We start from the raw sequence: 21,946 nt of genomic DNA, 5'->3' as shown, positions 1-21,946 counted from the left end.
TGGAGTAAATTACGCCATGGTATGTCTGGATCCATGAATGAGCGTCGGTATATGCATATGATACCGAACAGAGAGCTAGTGCCGGGTTAGGGCAGACGGATGGGTTAGTTAATAAATAAACTGTGAGTTTATACCTAATAAGTTAGTGACTTGTCCCGAGGTCTAGTATTTATGTTACCATGGAATATTATATGCCGACAACACAACTGTCTTAAGGCATTGAACCTGTTCACTGAAAACTAAAGTAAGATGAAGAACATGAATCAAGATGAAAAGAAGAAAAAGATGAGATGACGTTGGAAGAACCCTGAGCTACTTGTGCTGACTAGATCCGCGAGCCGCATCGTCAGCCGCCCATCACGTGCAGATTTCAGGGTTCAAGTGCGCCCGAATATCTGGGGAAAATTTCATGGATGCCAGCTAGACGATTGGTAATTAGCTTACTTTAGCTACAGGGTTCAATGTCTGCGCATGTCTTGTCTGTCGATGCATGCTCCCCCAATGGGAGAATATTTTGTCGATTTGCTTCAGTTTAGTCCATGTGGACATGATAACTATTGTGTTGCTCGTGTGCCTGAACTTCTTTATGAATCCAGCTGCCCAGGCGGAACCCACACAGGCACACCGAGGCACCGCGATGTCCCCGTTAGAATTTCCGTAATCCTTGCTCCTTTGGCACATTATGGATCGCCTATGGCTGGGAAAACGCAGAGAGTTAGAATAAATGATGATGGTGATGATAATGGTGCTGGTGCTGGTGCTGGTGATGAGGCATTCTAGGTTGCGCGATGACCGTAACCTACATGACATGAATATCTCTACACAGAACCAAAACGCAGGACGATTTAAGTACCTACAGCTAAACCTGTTAGATAAACTACCTACACACCATTTATCTATCAATTTACTTGCCTACAGGTACATCCTCAAATCCGTCTCTCATAAATGCTCTCAACCCCTCCAGTGCCCCCTCCAATGTCTTCGTCTCCCCAACAAACCCTATCCTCACATACCCTTTAAAATCCCTGCCATTCCCGTTTTCATCCCTATTCCCAAAACACAGATTGCCAGGCACAACCAACACCCCTTCCTTCTCCAACAACCTCTCACAAAACTCCACATCATCCACCGGCTTCCCCATCTTCGAAAACCTCACAAATGCCACAGAAGCCCCAACGGGCTTCACCCAATCACACGCCCACCGATGCTGCTCAATAAAACCTTCCAACAGCCCTAGATTGTGTCGCGCTAGATCGTTGTTGCGTTTGAGAAGTTTGTGCAGACACTCGTCTAGCGCATAGCTGGCTATCTGCTGGTCAATCTGACCCACGGAGATGACCGTGTAGGCCCTCCACTTCTCGCACTTCTTGACCAACTCGACGTTGGGCGATGCGAGCCACCCAACGCGAATGCCGGCCATGGAGTAAGCCTTAGACATCGAACCGGAGACGACCACGTTTTCGTAGCCTAGGGACATGACTGAGGGTGGGAATTCCGGGTCAGCGGGCGTGATGGAGTGGAAGAGGGGTCTGTAGACTTCATCACTGATGACGATTATGGAGTGCTCCCGCGCGACTTGGATGATGGATTCGAGCGTTGAGCGTGGGATTACAGCACCGGTGGGGTTTTGAGGATTGCTTGATCTTTTTGTCAGTTGTCAGAAGACAAAGGGGGAGAAAGAAACAAGAGAGAGAATTGGTAACTATCTGAGATTGTAGGCTGGCATACTTGATCACGATAAATCTAGTTTCGGGTCTAATCATGCGCTTCAACTCTTCAACATCCAGCTTCCAATTATCCTCCCCATTCGTCCTCCAGAGACTAACGTCCGCCCCCAACGAGGCCGGTTGTGAATACAGTTGCTGGTATGTAGGGTAATGGCAGATAACATGATCACCGGGATTACAGAGGCCATGGAATATCAGGCAATTAGCCAGGGACGCACCGGGGGTTATCAACACGTTTTCTGGAGAAAGTGGGGTCAATATCTTGACGGAGTAGAGGCTGGCTAGGCGGGCCCGTAGCTTCTGCGAACCGCATGCTGGGGCGTAGTCCAGGTCTCTAGTGAATATTTCGTTGGGTATTGGACCATTGTCACCGTTGGCACTGGGGGACGACGATTTCTCGGAAAGCGACTGAAGTTCTTGGAGCGAAATTGGGAGAGAGCAGGAGCTGGCGATGCTGTATTTAGCTTTGTGGACGTTGTCGTTGATATACTGATCGGGAGTAGGTATCAGCTATCTTTGGTTCAAGACTTGTGTAGCTGTAGTTTCCTCGGGATTCGGGGGAGCGGGATTCGATGCATGAGGTTGGAGGGTCAGCCCTGGCAGAACTTACATCCTCAAGCGTGAAAGAGTCAATCTTCACCATTGTGCCTTTCGCCAAGTTTCCTTTTGTGTATAAATTATCTGTGGCTTTGCAAAAGTTTGGTGCCGGTTCTATTCCTTTGCCCTCTGTTTGAGGTGGCCAGTTAGTTTTAACTAGTTATTTAACTAACCATTGGGTTCTTCTAGAATCAGTCAGCTAAATAGCTGCTTGGTTTTCTCTACGCTGTACGCCCTTCAGTTGATCAACTCGTATTTCGCATTTTAGCCAATTGCAGCCGATGCTAAACGGGTGTTAATTGCGACAAATAGACACCCTTCCGCCGGTACTTGAAATCATCCTTCAAGGCCCATATCCATGATAAGGGGAAGAAGATGTTGTGCAGATGACGGCGCCAAGACTTTGTGGATCTCGCGGGGTGAAAGACAGATAAAGCATCTCACGCATTCCAATCCGGATAAGGTTTACCAATGGGCGATAAAGCAACTAACTATCTGGCAAGACGGAAGAAATCCCAAAATTAGAAATCATCTAATTAGCACAGTGGTTACGTGACTGGATAAAAAGTCCACAACTGACGGTGGTTGGGGCAACAGTTACAGTTACACCAAATTTCTGGTTGATGCTTGTCAAACGGGTCAACATTTCCCCGAACCCCGGACAAGCCGGGCAGAGCGTCATGACCAACATCCGTCGAACAAGGGGGTGTCCAGGCAACGTCCCGCAACCTCATTCTCTCCCCGTCGCAGACGGGCCTTGTATGCACTCCATCTGACGACAGCAATCTGCCGGCGATCAAAATTTCTATACGTGCTTGGGCTTCAATCTAAACTTAATCGGACACCCCAACAGCTCTTTCATCATACCTGATGCCATTCCCGCTGAACCAGTTAACTATCTAACCTCCCAACTCTCTTCTCCCCAATAGTCCATGATTCCTCGTCAATAATCTCTCTCCCTGCCAAAATCTTGCATCATCTTGATGTGACCGTTGCGCCGTTGCACCGTTGCACCGTTGTTTGTTCGTCTTCAACTTGCCGACAGGTCCTTACTTTGACTAACTATCCGCAATGCGAAGACTCTCGCCGTCGCTTTCAATATACCTCCTCACGATCTTCGCTATCAACCCACCATCATCATGGCTCGTCTCCTCTTTCTCAAACTACTCGGATCCAAGGTTTCTTCTCTCGCCGGATTTATCCCTTCAGGGTGATCGACCCAAGGACTGCCCTCCGTGCTTCAACTGCGAGCTCGAAGCCTTCCAGTGTCACCAGTTTGCGGCCTGCAATAAATACAATGGGAAATGTGAATGTCCTGCCGGATTCGGAGGAGACGATTGCACCGTTCCCCTGTGTGGCTCCTTACCCGATGGGAAAAGCAGGACACCGCGGAAGGAAAAGTACTGCAAATGCACAGAAGGTTGGGAGGGTGTCAACTGCAATGTCTGCAAAACAAACGATGCCTGTAACGTGATGACGCCGGAGGGCGGGGGCGGCGTGTGCTACAAGGATGGCGTTACTGTGAAGGAGAACTACCAGATGTGCTCCGTCACTAATCGCAAAATCGTCGATATGCTTGGGGCCCAAAAGCCTGAAGTTACCTTTTCGTGTAAAGCGGCCGACGCTACATGTAACTTCCAGTGTAAGCACTTTGTCTTCCCCATCATTTCTGCCTCATGTCATTCGATTCGCTGACCTTGATATATTAGTTTGGGTTGACCAAGTCGAATCGTTCTACTGCAACTTGGATACCTGCTCCTGGAACATGGAAACCACGTACGATCAGAATAAGACAACCTATTCCTGTGAGAAGGTAAAGTGTCGGTGTATTCCTGACAGGATGTTGTGTGAGAAGAACGCGCTGGATCTCAGTGAATTTTTAAAGGACCAGATCAAGGGACCAGCTACATTCACCTCACTCTCAACTCGAGGAGGTAGCGTTGAAGACGGAAGTAAATTTTCAGAATCGGTTATGAATCAGCTGATCAAGGACGTTTTCGGCGATCCAGCTATCTTCTTAGACTGCCGTTCGGGCGAGTGTTTGTATAAGACTGATATTCCAGGCTACAAAACACCCGTTAAAACGATCAATACGCCACTCATTGCTGGCGTAATTGCCGGTTGTTCCCTGTTTATTGTTGCTGTTATTTTGGGACTATGGTACCTCTCCAGACTACCAGCTTACCGTGATTACATTGCTCTACCCCTCGATGATTCTGATGACGAGGGAGCGAAGCTCATGGCTGACCACAAGCCTGCTTCCTTGCAATTTGAAAACGTCTCCTACTACCTTAATGGGAAGCAAATCCTTTCAGGCATTCAGGGTTCTGCTCATCCAGGGCAACTGATGGCAATCATGGGCGCTTCGGGCGCCGGGAAAACTACGTTCCTGGATATTCTTGCCCGGAAGAACAAACGTGGTGTCGTGGAAGGTAACTTTTATGTCAATGGCGAGAAAGTCGACGACGATGAATATCGCAGCGTCATAGGATTCGTTGATCAAGAAGATACGATGCTGCCAACGCTCACCGTTCATGAGACCATTTTGACTAGTGCTTTACTTAGACTGCCCCGTAATATGAGCACAGCTGCCAAAGAGCAGAAAGTTCACGAAGTTGAGAAACAACTTGGCATATGGCATATCAAGGATCAAATTATCGGCTCTGAGGAAGGCAAGGGTCGAGGGATTTCTGGGGGCGAAAAGCGACGTGTTGGAATAGCTTGCGAACTTGTCACGAGTCCCAGTATTTTGTTCTTAGATGAGCCTACGAGCGGCTTGGTATGTTTATCCCCATAAGCACTCATTTCATCTTCCCAGTACTGATTCTTATATTCAGGATGCTTTCAATGCCTTCAACGTTGTTGAATGCTTGGTGAACTTAGCCAAAACTTTCAATCGTACCGTCATCTTTACCATTCACCAACCTCGATCGAATATTGTCGCGTTGTTCGACCGATTGATACTGTTGGCTGAAGGTAAAACCGTCTACTCCGGCCCGTTTGCCAGCTGTCAGACGTATTTCGACCATATCGGATATTCCTGTCCCGCTGGCTTTAACATCGCGGACTATCTCGTCGATCTGACTATGCATGCTGGCAACAGCCACTCGGTGTACCAAGATGAAGTCCATTTGAGTGTCAATCGCGATGCAACTAGGACCACTTCTAGCAGCTTACGAGCGGTCAAATCCCTCACAAGTGTGTCGAACGCTTCGGTGGATAATAGCGGCTCTGACCGACCCCAAAATTCAGGGCTCCGTCCTCACAGCAAACACCGACAATCGGTCAAACAGCGACAGGATAAGCAACTCTATACACGGAAGAAAATTCCAGAGCCGGGAACTCCTTCCACTCTACGTACTGAGGACGAAGAGAACCCTATCAGCAGTCTATCCGAAAGTGTCCAGCAGCGCATACAACAACCAAGCACTGTTTCCCTCCGCATCATCGATGATCCAGATCAACTACCTCCCAACGCGTCGGGATTCTGCACAGACCTTGATAACCTAATCTCCAGCTACATTGAGTCGAACGTCGCAGCATGCGTACGCGATGAGATCAATGCAGCAGTGCAAAATGCCGCAACCGCAAATGGTACGGTGAACTCTGCTGAGGAACCGGACAGTAGTGGGTCTTCAAGCAAGCAGATGACAAGTTATGCCAGGATAGGCCTCTTGAAGCAATTTATTATTCTATCTCAGCGAACATGGCGGAATCTATATCGGAATCCCCTACTCATGCTCACCCACTATGCCATCGCGATAGTCCTTGCTGTGCTTTCTGGATTCCTTTTCTACGGCCTGACCGACGACATCAAGGGCTTCCAGAACAGACTGGGTTTATTCTTCTTCCTTCTCGCCCTCTTTGGCTTTAGTACCTTGAGCAGCCTGAACGTGTTCTCATCCGAAAGACTCCTCTTTGTCCGAGAACGTGCGAACGGATATTATGCGCCAATAACCTATTTTGCCTCTAAGGTTGTCTTTGACATTGTCCCACTACGGCTCATTCCACCAATCTTGATGGGGGTCATCGTGTACCCTATGGTCGGGCTAATCCCTGCATGGCCCGAATTTCTCAAATTCGTGCTGATTCTTATTCTCTTCAACCTTGCGGCAGCTTGCATTTGCCTGACAATCGGCATAATTTTCAAGGACGGCAGCGTCGCCAGCCTAATAGGCAGTTTGGTGATGCTATTTAGTCTTCTCTTCGCCGGTCTCCTTCTAAACCACGATGCTATCCCGAAAGCAGCTCTGTGGCTTCAAACTGTAAGCTTTTTTTTTTTTTTTTTTTCTTCCATCACAGTTAAATCTCCTTTCCACCATGTACTAATATTTTCGTAATCATATTTACAGCTCTCCATATTCCATTACGGCTTTGAAGGCCTAATAGTCAACGAAGTAACATACCTGACCCTTATCGACCACAAATATGGCCTGGATATCGAGGTCCCTGGCGCCTCAATCCTCAGCGCTTTTGGCTTCGATACGCTTGCGTTGTGGCGCGACGTTATTGGCCTTGGAGTGTTCTCTGGCGTTTTCATCATCATTGCGTATATGGCTATGCACTTCTTGCTTGTTGAGAAGAGATAGATGAAACGTTCTTCAATTTCACCTAGTTCATTTTGCTTTTCTCTTGCGCCTTTATATATTTGATTAATATATCCATGGCATGACATACGGCCGTCTTCGCTAAACTTTTTGGATAGCTGGTATGGATACAGATTATTATAGCTGATGAATTGTATACCTGCTTTTCAACGCCCTCCTTTGTCTTCTCTCTTCAAAGCCACAACTGTTATGGATGTGGAGTCCAAGTTCCTTCTCGGGCAGTGACTCCTCAACTGCTGTCTTTACCTTGTGGGTCCATGCCTGCGTTTCCACTTTAATATCCTTTTCTCCCCTGTTGTGCGTTTGTAGTGTAGCATCATTCTGAATGTTGATGCCTTGCGAGCGAATCTCCTGCCGGGTACATCTAAAATGGACTCACTAACATCGTATATTGATATGAAATACTACTTTTTTAGATTCAGAGGGCGATCAGTTTCAAGTTAAGAGCTGTCCGTAATATAACAAGCTGTTTTGGCGGAACAATATTGCATTGAGTCAGTTTGTTACGAACACATTTCCGCTGACAGACCGGCGATCCAAATCTTAATCGCAAGAGTCCGGGTTCCCCATCGAGCTTGAAGTCGGCCCCTCAGGGCGAGAAGGCTGAATAAACATGCTGGGCTATAGTTTCGACCTACAGATGACCTTCAGAGGCACTTGATGTTTGACCAAAGAAACAGGCGTGGTGGAAATATTTCATCACACATCATTCATAAAGATCATATAAGGCCGACAAGGGGGAAAGTGATTTGTCCCTGGATGATTCGCTGTTAGTGACCCTCCCTGAAAGCGTCAGCAAGGATAATTTAAAAAAAAAAAAAAAAAAAGTAGAATAAAATAAACAAAAAAAAAAATCCGATTCATCTGCTTTCGTAGGGGCGCGCTTCCTAGACAGCTTGTCCACGATTCCACACAGCAAAGTTCTTTCGCCTTTCTCCGACCGGAAATCGTATTACATTCTTCAGTCACTCACGTCAAACGTCATCCTCTCGACCCTGACGCCGTTCGTTGTGATCCCGTTGCAATTCGAGAAAGACGAGAAGGACATACTGTGTTATTACTTCTGCTCTCGACTTGTTGTGCTGCATGAGGAGCTCGAAAAGCGTGGCTGGTTTGAGAAGTGGATGGAGATATCAACCATGGCAACACGAGATACAACCGCAAATATTCGTTGAGCACAGCAGAGGAGGGGAATGGTTATCGCTGAGTACTACGTGGAACTCAATTTTGCCTAAGGTGTAATTTGCACGTTATTTATCCACACTCTGTTGGGGGGAAGACACATCAGTCACACTCTAAATATGAAATATTGAGGATGGGATTTTAGGTGGTTGGTTATGAGTTTAGTAACTCTGCCATTTATATATTGGTTAAATTAGCAGTTGATCTGTCACTGAAGTTAGTTAAAGTGAGTCTTAGGCTTGGGCACACCTGACCTGCTATTTTAACATATTTTATTTCTTCCCCCCCCAACACGGAAGAAAAAAAAAATCTCAAGACATATGCATGTTGTTGATTAGAAACTCAAGTTTCTCATTTAGTTATTCCAAGTTAGTTAAGTGAAATCCTTCTCTCAAGGTTCAGAAGAAATTGTAGAAAGTCATTCAGACACACAACATAAATAGCAGGGCACCATGTTTTTCAAATAACCTTATTTTTTACTATGTGGGTGAGAGAATTTTTTATAAAAAAAAAAAAAAAAAAAAAAAAAAAAAACCCCGAAGAGATGAGATCAGATCCCAATGTGTTTCAGTGCTGCAGACGCTTCTTTGTAGTCGAGAATCACACTCTCCCTCCTGTCGTCGTCCCGCAAAACAAAGTCAACTTTAAAGGGATGGGGGCTTAGCACCAACCCTGTGTGGAACCCGGTCTCAACGGTGAGGTCAAGCGATTCCGGAGCAGAAATGTTATACGCCCAGAGGAGCTTGGACATAGCCAGTAGGATGGCATTCTCGGCAAACTGCTCACCCATACAGATCCTACGACCTGCACCAAAGACGTAGGTTGCCCGCCGCCCTTCGCAAGCCTCAACGCCCGGTTTGAGCCCGAATGGGTTGTCTAGATATCTCTCCGGGCGAAATTCATTTGGCTGATCGTAGTCATCGGCGTTGTGATGGATTGCCCAGACGTTGGCAAGAACTGTGGTTCCCTTGGGGATCTTGTACCCTGCAAAGATGTCGTCGTGATCAGTAACGTGGGGAAGCCCATGAGGGCCTGGTGGACGAAAGCGATAAACCTTGATGTTGGTCAGGGGAAGGCCTGCTTTTAGCATCTAACATGACACTACTGTTTCTAGGGCAAATATCGAATGGTTTTGGGAAAGAAAAAAAAAAAAAAAAAAAGCTCACCTCTAATAGAGAGGCTTTGAGGTACCGCAGCCGGGCAAGCACTTCGCTTCCCGGGGGCTTGTCTGTGCTTACTCGGTCTATCTCCTCTCTAGCTTTGGCTTGAACATCAGGATAGGCTGCCATTAACAAAATGAAGCTCATCGTAGTGGCCCATGTCGTGCCGACTGCTGCATCGAGGAGGCTTCCACCAAGGTAAGCGATTTGGTCACCATTGAATGGCCTACGGCCCCCTTTCCTCTCCTCTGCCTCCGACTCCTCAATAATTTTTGTCATAAGGCAGCGGTATTTCGTAGGTACGTATCCGCTTGTCTTTGGGCTATCATCAGCGCTATTGCTCAATTCCTTAGCGCTTTTCAAGAAACCATAGTACTCCTCGAGCATGTACTGTCGCACACATCGCGCCTTGCCTTTCCAGCTGGCAAACCTCTCTGGAACCCAGCGCAGAAAAGGAACAACAGCGGCCAGGGGAGCGCTACCCGGCTCCAGCAGCTCGATCCACTGCTGCTGGGCACTAAAATGGCGGTCCGAAAAGGCTTTGCCACGGTTTTCCAGCCGTTGCCCGGTGATGGCCAGGAGAGGAGTGGATAGCGCCCAAAACTTGAAATGCTCCAATGTCTTGGAAGGAGTTGCTTGCAACAGCTCGTGTACTAGTCTTGCTGAAGTCACCTCCTGCATTGGGATGGTCTGCCTCACACCCGCTGGACCAAGAAGAGAGGAGGAGGCAGCACGCCATTGCCGGAGGTAGGGTCCATTTTGAAGATTCAGGAGGTGTTTGTCAGCATGTTCACGGTACACATGCTCAACATGCACGTAGCTATAGGGTCTTCCAGAGTAAATGGAGCCGCGTTTCTCGAATAGCTCGCGCACATATTGAGCACTGTGAAGAACGACGAGATTAGACGAGCCGATTTTGAGTCCAACAATGTCACCATACGTCTTGGACCATTCGTGAAACTGAAGAAATGGCTGCTTGAGTGGGATTTGGTGGAGGTTGCCGATCCCAATAAGGGTTGGCGGGCCCGGTGGGAAGTCTTTAGGACGTTTGGTTGCTAGAAGGTATCGGATTATGACAGCTGCGAGTGACACTGCCACCGCAGCCAAGCCCGCTGTTAGCCAGAGAGGTAAAGGCCCCATTATATATATATATATATATATATATATATATATGTTGCCCAAAAGGTCCACCTGTTGCTTTTAGCTCATTTTGCTCATCTTTGGGTATGGAGGTTCTAGTGGTTGTATATATTCTCAGCGGGAGGTTGGATTAGCTATGTAGCAGTGTTATTACGTAGCCACAAGCTCACAGCCCTCCATGCGATGTGATGGGTTTTAGTGGGATCGCGGTGCATGAAAATGTCTCGAGGTGTCCAGTGAGGGTCGGAAATGAAGAGACTTGGGACGTCAATAATGCTTCCCTCAATAAAATAACGTGGTCACGGATCATCCTATTCGGTGAATGCACGTACTTCTGACCTTGAATTGCACGAGTGCGATTGAGGGTTGGCTTTTGCCCAAAAGCTAAGAGGCCATTTTAGCTTGGCTTCCGGAGCAGAAAAACGTCCTTGGGGCATCAGGCTGTGATTTGTTTCGAGAAAGGCATTTTTCATTGTAAACCTTCGAATGCATTCAGAACGTAAAGTTGAATGTCCCATCCCTCATGATAGGGAGGACCCCAGCACCCATGGGGAAAATTTGGCCAGTATTCCAAGATTCTGGGTCGTTTCAGTAAATCCGAAAATAGACAATGATTAACAGCAGGTAGCAAAGGCCAGATACGAAAGTTCCTGGGTGGAACTGTCAAACCTCCACGCAAGATTCAAAAATATCCGGCTTCCCTTGGATTGTGTTCCCCGGCCTGAGGGCGAACGGCTGGGGTGATCTCAGATGCCCACAGGAGCGGGATGACAGCATCGATTTCGAAACGAACCCCTTAGCTGCTCCCGGTCTGCAGAACTACCCAGCCGAGCAGGTAAAATCCGACATTCCTGGAGACTTGCATTGTGCTATCCCCAACCCATGACGATTCCAATCAATCCAGCCCCTTGAGAGCTGACACCAGGTCATGTGATAGTTAACTAGCTAACTAGTTAGTTAATTGATGTCAATATCCGACCTTTTTGCGAACTCCTACGGGTCGAATGGATTTGGGTAAAGCGGATATTTGTCTATAACGTTACGTATAACGTTACGTAGGGGCCGACCGGGCTGCGGACACGAGGGAACTACATGTTTCTTTTCAGTTGTCTTGGTTACGTTACGCCTTGATTCTCTTCTGTTTATGGGGGGTCTCTTGTTCAGAATGGGGGCAAAGCTCCCACTGTCAAGTCATACGGAGGGCAATGGAACCACGGGTTGTCTCCTGGTTCGAGCCTCTTGGACAAACGTAACGATTAACGTAAGAAAGTCAACCAAGAAGTTTTCCAGATAACTAAACAATGATCCGATGATGATTCCTATGCATTACACCGCAGGCAAGTGGCTGCATCAGGCCGAACTGCAACGTCACTAACGTTCCCTTGATTCGACTTCAATCCCGTTTGTGTGGAACGTCATAAGACATGTGACGGCGTTTCCAAGTTTACCAGATGGGAGAGAAAGATGGGAGTTTTCGTCTGCACAATTGGCCACTGTGAAACGTGTCATGGCAAGAAACCCGGGTCTCGTGGCTGGCCCGGCAAGGTTAACAGTTAATTCAGAAGTTAATGCTATGCATGGCCTCTTAGAAACCTATTCTTTTACCCTCTAGATATATCTAATAAATCAAGTTTGCCAGACCGGGCTAATGCTGCACAGAGTACTATCGAAAGTCGCACTCCCGATTTCCAAAAATTTTGGCATGGATCCATCCAGCCATGTTGGAATTGAATATATCATTCAGGACCTTCAGTTACACGAGCAGTGGTCTCTCATGGATACGCTTCAACTTATGCAGTGCACCAAAGATTAGCCATTGGAAATTGGGGAAAAGCTGCTTTGTATATTCCAGCCTCTGAAAACATTCTAGTTACTTCGCAGACGCACCCTCTCGAAAAGGAGCTACAGATTCCTTTAGGAAAAGGCGTTTGAATAGAACCGCACTCTACCCCCCCCCCTCTCTTCTGGAACCGTAGGACGACTGGAGAATTTGGATTTTATAAAAATTTGCCTGAGAATACGTCTGGCTTGATCGAAGCTGCATTTTCTCGCATCCCAAATGAGCAGGCTGGCTTGAACGGATCAACTCCCTTTTCATGGAGCGATCCAGGAGCACATACGTCTAATCAATTCATGTCAGGTAACTATGCAAGTTTTAACCAAGGATTACCGGGTTCAAGTCGCAGGCAGCACCTGCTCTGATTCACCCAGCTTACCATAAGAGGAACATATATGTCTCTTCTGATGACCCAACTCGAGTCACAGCTTTGATCGATTGGCAATTAGCAAGGGTTGAACCAGTTTATTTATTTATTTATTTATTTATTTATTTATTTTTTATCTACGCTTAAAACATTCCCGATTTCGTATCTCTTCCAGACGAAAACCCGGCGGAAGGCGAAGACGCCAAATTAAAATGGTGTCCAATGATGAAGAGCGACTAAAAGTGATTTTGTCAATTTGCCAGTCAGACTCATGATGCTATTTTCATGGGGCTGAAAATTCCCAAAATGCGCACCGCAAATCACATGGATCCTATTTTCTTCAGATCTTCCACTACCGTTTCACAACATGGAGAAACGGTGCACCATCTATTCTCCAGGAGTTACTTGACTTGGGATCTCTCTGGAAAGATATGGGGTTGCCAGGAGATTGCCCCGATGCGCCAACTGAACAGGAGCTTCGTGAGCATGCCATGCAACATGAAGGCTTTAAAACAACGTATAAGTTGACAGATATCCCTGCGGACGATATCCCTGCGGACGACGACGGATGGATGGATACCAAATGAAACTTGGGATGCTGCAAAGAATGCGCATAGGGCAGCGTATGACGAGAGTGGATTGAGACGGCTCGAGAATCTGAAGCCTCTGGAAAGGGCATGACTGTTGCGAAAGCGAAGAAGTTATGGCCTTTTGACGCTCGATGACCGCATCTTTTTCGCCTCTTTTTTTTTCTTTGTGCCGTATCAAAAATGCCTGGTGTCGGCGAGCAGCATGGTATCTATTTATTGGATACCATTAACGCATATTGTATTCCCCGCTCATCTTCGTCGTCTCCCCCGGGCTTCTCTTTTTGCAGAGGAATTTGATTATAACGTAATATGATTTGAATCCGGCTCAAAGGCGTAGGCATCCTCTATTCCAAGACATTCTAAGATGCCCATGACTCAATATATATCCGTTCAGTTCCTCAAACCCAAGGAGGTAAAGTAAACAGAAAACTTTTAGAAAATGACTACTGTAAAGTTCTCACGGCCCATCCGCGGAACAGATCTTCTAGTCAGGGTCTAGTGTCTGGATGAAACAATAAGACGAAGACGAAGCCGTTGATGCGGGGTTTGCTGTTATCCATCGTCTAGCATTCATACTGCTTTGCTTCTGTCACATTTTCGTGTTAACAGCCACTGGCGCATTTATCAATAGATCTAGGCTCGTGGTGTCAATTACCTATCATCCTGGATTACTATCATATACGACATAGACTGATCAGGTCGAACTTCCTCGATGGTCTAGTGGTCATGATTTCCGCTTGTCAGTCAAATGCCGAGCGCGGGAGACCAGGGTTCGATTCCCTGTCGGGGAGAGTAAAGGCATTTTTGATAATCCACTTCTCTAGGCTTTTTGTGTCGTTTGATCCCCGTGCTTGATGTTCCTTAAACCCCCCCCCCCCCCCCCCCCAAATCCATGAATTGAGGCTGTAGGAATTTCTAAATCATTCGTATAATACGATCTTCAACCTTTGATAAGATCCAGATTTACAAAAGAATCCAATGTTCATCCATCGTTCGTCGTTTGCAAGTTTTAAGGAGCATTTATTGGATATGTACGCAGCGCTCAGGTTTACTCGCATTCAAAAGAACATAATGGCCAATCCACCCTGACACCCCTTGAATGCCAACATTAGGCTGGTCGACATGTTTGCAATCTATTTCAATAAACGGTATATCTCAAAAATGATCTCGATATTTCCGTTCTACCCTGCCGTCTCCATACAATAATTCGGGCAAAATCGAATACACCAAACTGCCACCCAAACAACCCCGTAACTACAGAAATGCGATTCCAAGATATTTAAAGGCAACCCCCCCCCCAATCTTCAAACCCAATGCAAAAAGGCCAGCCAACAAAGGTGACCCAATAAAAACACCCAGCATCGCAACGGCAGAAACAACGGAATATAACTGGATCATATGCTAAGGGCTTGGTTCCGGTTTCAATGCTCTGAATTTGAAGTTCTGTATCCACTTTTGTTGAACATAGCCATGGTATCGATGGTTGGGGAGGGCCATGCATAGGCTTCCGAGCGTGAACATGGCGAGGTTGGGTGGATGGCGTACTGGTAGGCGTAAATGCCATCTACCGAAGACCTTGCAGGTAGGCACTGAATATTGGGGAGCATTCCTGCTGAGCCACAAGGTCGTGGGTGCGAATTCCACCTTTCATCGATTTGGTATTTATCATAGGAGGAGGGTGGGTGGCTGGTGAATATAGCAAATGATTTACTCCGTATGATTGACAGAATTAGAGCACACTTAACATGGTTCTGTTGACTTCTTTGTGTTTAGATGATTCAACTACTGCAACTAGGTTTCCCTAGTTAGTATAACACCGGTTGCCAGAAGGAGATGAGTGATAATACAGACCCTAAGAGCCCCCCTGAGACTTGTATCCAAAAAAAAAAGTGAGGTTGAAAGCCCCTTCAAAAATGATCATATATCATTAAATACCTAGAATACTAGTACCAGTCGAGATATCAGAGTCTCTAACTGCACAGAATCAATAATAATAATAATAATAAACTGAAATACCATAGTCAGGACTAACTAACCAGTTTGTTAACTGGTAAACTAGTTACTGGGAAGTGCTCTAAGCCATTCTCTTCCGGTATTTCTTCTGACAATGAGTATTCAGCGGGCTTGTGCTTTTTATAATAGATCCGACAAGTGATGCGAGTTTGCGGAGCAACGTATAAATTAGATCCAAAATTAAGGCAGGATAAACAAGGAGCACACATAGTAGAACGGAAATGAGCAATTTCTCCCTATGCATCTCGGGTGGCGGGGGGTGTTCTGAATGTGATTCCGCCGCAAGGATTGCATCTCTCGCGTCGTAGAGAGCAGATTCAGAATCCGGTACCATTGTGGTAGAAGTTTCACAGAATGATTGGGTTTGGGCGCGGATTGAATCCTGAATGCCCACCCCGTAGTTAAATGTGGAGGATCATCGTTAACTTAAACCGGTCAATTTGTAAACCCCACGCAATCTGATAGCTAACTAGGTAGTTGACTCGCCCGGAGCCAACGGACATGACAACATGCCGGATATGACGAAAAAGTTTTGATACCACCAAGTTTTCTACTGGCGGTTAAAAAATCATATGCAACCCATGGGTCTATACAAATGGGGATTTATGGTGTCAAGCTGAATGTGTAAGAGATGTAAGAGACCCGTACAACCACGTTGGGAAACGGAGGAATAAGCTTCGTGTTATCAGATCCGTTTCGGCATTTAGTGTTTCGGCCCGACGTTTGACATCAGAGTCAATCATCCCGATCCAGTCATTGGCTTGAAACCATCATGACATGACATGGATTAATTTTAGCAGAGACAACGTGTTATACTTTGGAGAGCAAATATTCTGATTCAATCACTGGAAGATATGCTAACATGAAGGAAATAGCCTGGTAGGCATTCTCTAACGATTTTGGTTGAGCCTTTTCTAGGGAGCATTCTAGACACATTCCAAAGTTGACGGCAACCTTAATTCATCACAACATCAGTAGAAAAATGTCATTTCTACATTTGCTCTCATTGTCCTGCTTTACAATTTCAATCTTAAATTGTCAGTATTAGAAAGATAAGCAGCAGATAGCAACCCGTAACTGCAAACAAATTGCTGGCAAACGGCCTCAATAATGGTTTGTTGTGTGAATTGGATTTTGATTTTGTTTATTAAAAATCAGACCATTTTAGGGCAGAGGAGTAAACACACAAGTAACCATGGCCCCGTCGAGATCCCCAGGATATATAAAAGGTTAGCAAATTAGCTTTAATACCGCGAGCAAAAAGGAGAATTGTTGGCATCATCTCATCTGAAATATAATCCTTCAATGGAATGGCCTATCATAATAATAATCCTGCGAAATACCCTATTGATCTCGTGTTTAGAGAACTTCAATACGACACATACACTTCCAGTCTTCATTTCCTGCGAATCTAGCCTGAGGTATGGTAGGGCGGTTTGTTGACAATGGTTTGACTGGTATGAGCCCCAGTTGGAGGAATTGAGCTGAAGTCGTTGCCATTCCCAATATATGGGTTCGTGGGACTGTCCCGAGTTCCAAATTACAGGGCTATTTAAAAGTAGCCATGACAAGGCATAATCAGAGCCACCAAAATATGATTGGGCCCGCCGATCTCAGGCCCCGCGGCTAACCCTAGATAGGACAACTAACAAGCAATGCCCGGCTGGGTTGGCCAGGAAAATTGGTGAGGAAAATTGGTGTTGTCTTGACCTATAGTAAGATGAGCGACAGAATATGACAATGCAGAGTCAGAGCAGTATGCTATGACGGTCTGGAGTGGTTTCAAACTTCTCAACATGTTTCTAAACAAAAATGTGACTTTCATATAGTTAAACTAATGCAACTTCCGCGGCTAAATGTGGTTGATGGCCAATAGGCAAGATTAGAGATGCGTTCGATGAATGAAATTTGCACCACATCTTATAGGCAGAGAGTAGAGGAGCCCCTTAGGCAGATCGTACAAAGGCATATATCTGTTCTTACCAGGACATCTATCTATTATTCTCATGTCGGGTATAAATAGAAATACTCCCACTGGAGAAGATGTTGGTGCTCTATGGCTCGCCTCGCTACCGTCGCTAGAGCAAGCCTCCCTCCAGCCAACCACAAGCCGCAACCTGCCAACCAACCACCACGACCACCACCAACCACCAACAAACTGCCAACTTCTCTCCCGCAACCCGCAACTGAGTTCCAGTCCATCCCTCCGAATCTCCCCCCACTCACCATATCCACCCGTCCTCCTGTGACCTGTGATACCCTGTCTCCTGTCCCGTCTGCCCCCTTGCTACCGCTTTGTAAAGCTCTTCTTGCTGCTTTTGCTCCTATTGGCTCGTTTAAGCTACCACGTCTGTCCGCCTTCACACATTGTTGTTATCCCATCGCTGTACACGTCCAACAGTCCCCCAACGTTCGAGCGGCAAGATTGTTGGAAGAAGATATTCCATCTCTATTTTTCTAGGGCAATTTCGTGGTTGGGTAGCAGATATCGTCCCTATCAGGCTACATACGTTGGGGTTGTCCAAGACTCATCCGGTTCTGGCATATATACTCCCAATTTTACCCGTTATACACACTGCGCATCCTCTGCGGAAACGATCAGCCGCCATTATGTCAGGCGAGGCTTGGCTCTATCTGTTGTCGGTGTTGATTAACGCCGTCAACCTCTTTCTACAAGTTTTCTTCACGATCATGTATAGCGACTTGGAATGGTACGTTGGCGCATTGCATTGTTCCGGCAGATGTGTAGGCTGGCCGGAATTTTTTTTTCTTTTGTTAGGGCTGTACAAGCAGACACAAATTCAACCGGTGTCTATGCGAATTCAGAGAGAGCATTTAGCTGACTTGAGATAATGCCACAGTGACTACATAAACCCTATCGACCTGTGCAACCGTCTCAATGCATATATTATCCCTGAAGCTGCTGTTCACGCATTCCTAACATTCTTGTTTGTTATCAATGGCTACTGGCTGGCAATAATCCTCAACCTCCCTCTACTGGCATTCAATGCAAAGAAGTATGTGCAATCAAACCCTCTTCGAACCATTGCATTTTAGGCTTGATGATATATGATTTATCACATCAATTATTCCAAACAAGCTTTCTAACTCACCACTTCATTGCAGGATATTCGACAACCAGCATCTTTTGGATGCTACTGAGATTTTCCGAAAGCTCAATGTCCACAAGAAGGTCTGCTCTCCGTTCGCTTCTGCTTCCAGTCCTGGGTCCGGTTGACTAATATAGTATTTCCCTTCCCGCAGGAATCGTTTATCAAGCTCGGATTCCACCTTGTCATGTTCTTCTTCTACCTGTATAGCATGATCGTTGCTTTGATTAGGGACGAGTCACAATGACTACGTGTGTCAACAGCAAACGCCATGCGGGATGGCCGTCCGGGCGATTTATAATTTTGTGCAGTTACCGAAAGTTAAAACCCGATATGAACGAATGACGCGACGCGAACTACGTGGAAGGTCAAACAGAGAAGCAGGGGCCTTCGTTCGTATGATGACAATTCATGTTTCGAACTACTCCAGAACTCCATGTGCTTATGTTTTCCTAAGAGCGATTTATTGTTGATAGAACTGATTGAGTTAGGCATAGTTTTTTTGCGCTTGATTTCTTATTTATGTTATGTTTTCTAAATTGGGTGGGGTTGTTTCTATATGATATGGCCTGGGAAATGACACCTGAACCTGTAGTATGTTTATCTTATGCCTGTTGAGCTTTGTCCTCTTTCGTATACAATATTCTGTTGTTGGAGGGATTTATACGAGAGGAAGGACACAAGCAAGGGCGATATATATGCAGATGCAGGTGTATGTGCTGGGAGACCATTTTCATTTATCCCAAATTTCCTGAAATAGTTATGTATATATGCCTAAACTGATAATGAAGAGCAGATGATATTCCCCCTGGTGTCCATTGGCTTCTCTTACATCCGGAAGTAGTTGGTCTTCTGCCGGTTGATTATATATTTAGAAACACTAAGACAGACGTAGTGATGTATTTCAATATCGTATCATTCTTAATGCACATTCAATACCACTTTTGCCAGCATGATCTACATGTGCATGAATCTTGTCCTCTTGACAGAATATACCATTCGATGTTCGGTATCCGCGCAATTTACAGGTGACTGCATGTCTGGTCTATCTCGGCGACCGTAAAATTTGGTGGTTTTATCTCAGCAACTTTCGGAGCTGCAACCAACTTTATCACATCATCTTTGCCATATATCACTCTTATATGCGGATGATATAGGCCTGTGGCCATGGCTTCTCTTCTGGGTGCAAATTATGACTCCTCTAGTGATGAAGATGCGCAGACTGCGCCAGTCAAATCAACACCAGCCCCAGCACCATCTGCGGGTGTCGTCGCCGCACCTGACGTCTCCGTAGAGGTTTGGTCCCTATATTCATTTACATTTCACTCTCTCCTAAAGCCATGGGAGAATTCATTTCCCATTTTTAAGCGTTGAAATAAGCTCATATTTTCTACAGGACTTTTCGCGCTTGCAGATGATGCTAGCAAAGCCCACCGATACCACTTTGACTTACAACGCCACCTACGATGATATGTCGCAACCGAGTCTGGGACCCGAAAACCCTTTCCGCTCTGCGCATGGAGGAAACGCATTGAAGAGGAAAAATGCATTGACGGGACATGCAGAGGAAACCTTGATTAGCGAGGCAACGTTTAATACCCAACATCGGACTTTCCAGGCCTTTGGATACACTAAAGATCCAAGTATGCCCGGGGGGTTTGTCGGGGATATGGAAGCTGTTGCGCGCCTTGGGGGCAAGGACATAGTGCAGATGCGGCCATCAAAGGAGGTCAGTGCTGCGTTGAGGAGGAAGAGGCAAAAGAAAGGAGATTCGAGCATCGTTGAAGGAGAAGGAGCTTATGTAGGGCCATGGGCGAAATATGAGACTGATGATCACATGTACGAGGAAGAGGTGGACCTAGCTGGTAGAGATCTTGCCAGCGATGAGGAATACATCGAAGAGGCGATTGCGCCGTCAAATGTGCCGGCCATGGATAAAAAGGCTACAGCGTACCAGGAAGATACGTCTCAAACGGAGACCACGGAATTTCATGGTTCGGAACAATTCGACTACATGGGGAGGACATACATGCACGTTCCGCAGGACCTCGATATCGACCTCAAAAAGGAGGTTGGGAGCATCAAGAACTACGTCCCCAAAAAGTTGGTTCATACTTGGAAATCGCATACGAAACCCATTACCTCGCTACGCTTCTTCCCCAACTCAGGCCATCTCCTTCTCTCCTCCTCCGCTGATTCCAAAATCAAAATCTGGGACGCATACCATTCCCGAGAACTCCTACGCACATATTCAGGCCACTCCAATGCGATTACAGATACGACCTTTCACCCGACGGGCACCACCTTCCTCTCCGGCTCGTACGACCGCCAAATCAAACTCTGGGACACGGAATATGGCAAATGCATCTCCCGTTTCTCAACTGGGAAAACACCCCATGTCATCCGCTTCAACCCCGACCCCGCCCACTCCCATGAATTCATTGCCGGCATGTCCGATAAGAAGATTATCCAATTCGACACACGTACTGGCGCCATCACACAGGAATACGACCACCATCTCGCTGCCGTCAACACACTCACTTTCGTCGACAACAACAGCCGCTTCATCTCTACTTCAGACGACAAATCCCTGCGCGCATGGGAATACAACATCCCCGTTCCCATCAAGTTCATCGCCGAACCATACCTGTACGCGCTCGTGCGCGCTGCACCGCATCCCAATGGCAAATACGTCGCTTTTCAATCCGGTGACAATCAGATCGTTGTGTACGCATCGACGGATAAGTTCCGGCAGAATCGCAAGAAGATTTTCCGTGGGCATAATAATGCTGGGTACGCCATTGACGTTGCCATTAGTCCCGATGGACAGTTCGTCACGTCTGGAGATAGTGGGGGGTATGTGTGTTTCTGGGACTGGAAGACTGGGAAGATGTGGCATAAGATTATGGCAGGGGGAAAGGAGGGATCTGCGATTACGTGTGTGGAGTGGCATCCACAAGAGACTAGTAAAGTTGCTACGGCGGGGCTGGAAGGCGTTATTAAGTATTGGGATTGAGGTTTAGATTGGATTGGGATGGCGAGCTGCTATTTTCTATTTTCTATTTTCTCTTTTTCTTTTTTTTTTCTTCATTTTCATCTTTGTATAAGCTACGGATTGCTGGGGTTTTTCTTATTATATGCTTTATGTATTAAGCGGTTAATATTGGTCACATTAAAACATAAACAATTTTTTTCAACTTTATGTTAGTATCCCTAGAAATAAAGGGCTACTCAATCTCAAATAAGTGAGTTATATCTATATAAAAATTGAACGGGTCAATTGCAAAATAACGCACTCGCTAAATTCTTTTGGATATAAAAAAACAAGCAAGATGACGCCACTGGCGGAAGCAGGAAAAACACAACGCTGGAACCCCATGCCAGTAATGCGTGGAATAACTAACAAAGGATACTGGTACAGCAGAATTGCTTTCATCCGCTCCCATGAATGCTGAAAGGACGCCAGAAGCGGAGAAGGGGAGATTTATCATATCGCGACCCAGCACGGCTCCGTTGTCCACTTCCATTTTATTGCACCCAAGTCACGTTGTCCACTATCTTCCAATCACTTTATAAAAAGTCCACCGAAATCAGTAAAACTCTTTCCCTAGCAACT

At 46.3% G+C, this 21,946-nt stretch overlaps 8 protein-coding genes and 1 non-coding gene across 9 annotated transcripts; 6 read left to right on the top strand and 3 right to left on the bottom strand.

Moving 5' to 3' along the window:
- Positions 1–357: 357 nt before the first annotated feature.
- PADG_01304 (uncharacterized protein) lies at positions 358–2,370 on the bottom strand (the record flags this gene model as incomplete). Its single annotated transcript, XM_010758554.1, has 5 exons — positions 358–420; positions 445–799; positions 909–1,637; positions 1,729–2,216; positions 2,338–2,370. The coding sequence occupies 5 exons, from the start codon at positions 2,368–2,370 to the stop codon at positions 358–360; spliced, it is 1,668 nt and encodes a 555-aa protein (XP_010756856.1).
- A 1,025-nt stretch (positions 2,371–3,395) lies between these two features.
- Positions 3,396–6,913, top strand: PADG_01303 (uncharacterized protein; the record flags this gene model as incomplete). The annotated part of the gene is made up of 4 exons (XM_010759103.1): positions 3,396–3,966; positions 4,034–5,103; positions 5,162–6,589; positions 6,677–6,913. 4 exons carry the CDS (start codon positions 3,396–3,398, stop codon positions 6,911–6,913), a joined length of 3,306 nt encoding a protein of 1,101 aa, XP_010757405.1.
- A 1,750-nt stretch (positions 6,914–8,663) lies between these two features.
- On the bottom strand, positions 8,664–10,413 carry PADG_01302 (uncharacterized protein; the record flags this gene model as incomplete). The annotated part of the gene is made up of 2 exons (XM_010759102.1): positions 8,664–9,167; positions 9,280–10,413. 2 exons carry the CDS (start codon positions 10,411–10,413, stop codon positions 8,664–8,666), a joined length of 1,638 nt encoding a protein of 545 aa, XP_010757404.1.
- A 2,416-nt stretch (positions 10,414–12,829) lies between these two features.
- On the top strand, positions 12,830–13,204 carry PADG_01301 (uncharacterized protein; the record flags this gene model as incomplete). The annotated part of the gene is made up of 2 exons (XM_010758553.1): positions 12,830–12,859; positions 12,962–13,204. 2 exons carry the CDS (start codon positions 12,830–12,832, stop codon positions 13,202–13,204), a joined length of 273 nt encoding a protein of 90 aa, XP_010756855.1.
- A 709-nt stretch (positions 13,205–13,913) lies between these two features.
- Positions 13,914–13,998, top strand: PADG_11239. The gene has a single exon. It is a non-coding gene; the product is annotated as a tRNA-Asp (tRNA).
- A 1,136-nt stretch (positions 13,999–15,134) lies between these two features.
- On the bottom strand, positions 15,135–15,554 carry PADG_11238 (uncharacterized protein; the record flags this gene model as incomplete). The annotated part of the gene is made up of 2 exons (XM_010759501.1): positions 15,135–15,181; positions 15,428–15,554. 2 exons carry the CDS (start codon positions 15,552–15,554, stop codon positions 15,135–15,137), a joined length of 174 nt encoding a protein of 57 aa, XP_010757803.1.
- Positions 15,555–17,276: 1,722 nt separating this feature from the next.
- Positions 17,277–17,681, top strand: PADG_11237 (uncharacterized protein; the record flags this gene model as incomplete). The annotated part of the gene is made up of 1 exon (XM_010759500.1): positions 17,277–17,681. The coding sequence occupies one exon, from the start codon at positions 17,277–17,279 to the stop codon at positions 17,679–17,681; it is 405 nt and encodes a 134-aa protein (XP_010757802.1).
- Positions 17,682–17,830: 149 nt separating this feature from the next.
- On the top strand, positions 17,831–18,577 carry PADG_11236 (cornichon family protein; the record flags this gene model as incomplete). The annotated part of the gene is made up of 4 exons (XM_010759499.1): positions 17,831–17,931; positions 18,082–18,237; positions 18,347–18,413; positions 18,485–18,577. 4 exons carry the CDS (start codon positions 17,831–17,833, stop codon positions 18,575–18,577), a joined length of 417 nt encoding a protein of 138 aa, XP_010757801.1.
- A 920-nt stretch (positions 18,578–19,497) lies between these two features.
- PADG_01299 (uncharacterized protein) lies at positions 19,498–21,346 on the top strand (the record flags this gene model as incomplete). The annotated part of the gene is made up of 2 exons (XM_010759101.1): positions 19,498–19,626; positions 19,727–21,346. The coding sequence occupies 2 exons, from the start codon at positions 19,498–19,500 to the stop codon at positions 21,344–21,346; spliced, it is 1,749 nt and encodes a 582-aa protein (XP_010757403.1).
- Between the last annotated feature and the right edge of the window lie 600 nt (positions 21,347–21,946).

This window comes from Paracoccidioides brasiliensis (assembly GCF_000150735.1).
Source record: "Paracoccidioides brasiliensis Pb18 unplaced genomic scaffold supercont2.2, whole genome shotgun sequence".
Lineage (NCBI taxonomy): Eukaryota > Fungi > Ascomycota > Eurotiomycetes > Onygenales > Ajellomycetaceae > Paracoccidioides > Paracoccidioides brasiliensis.
This window is presented reverse-complemented; position numbering and strand designations above follow the sequence as displayed.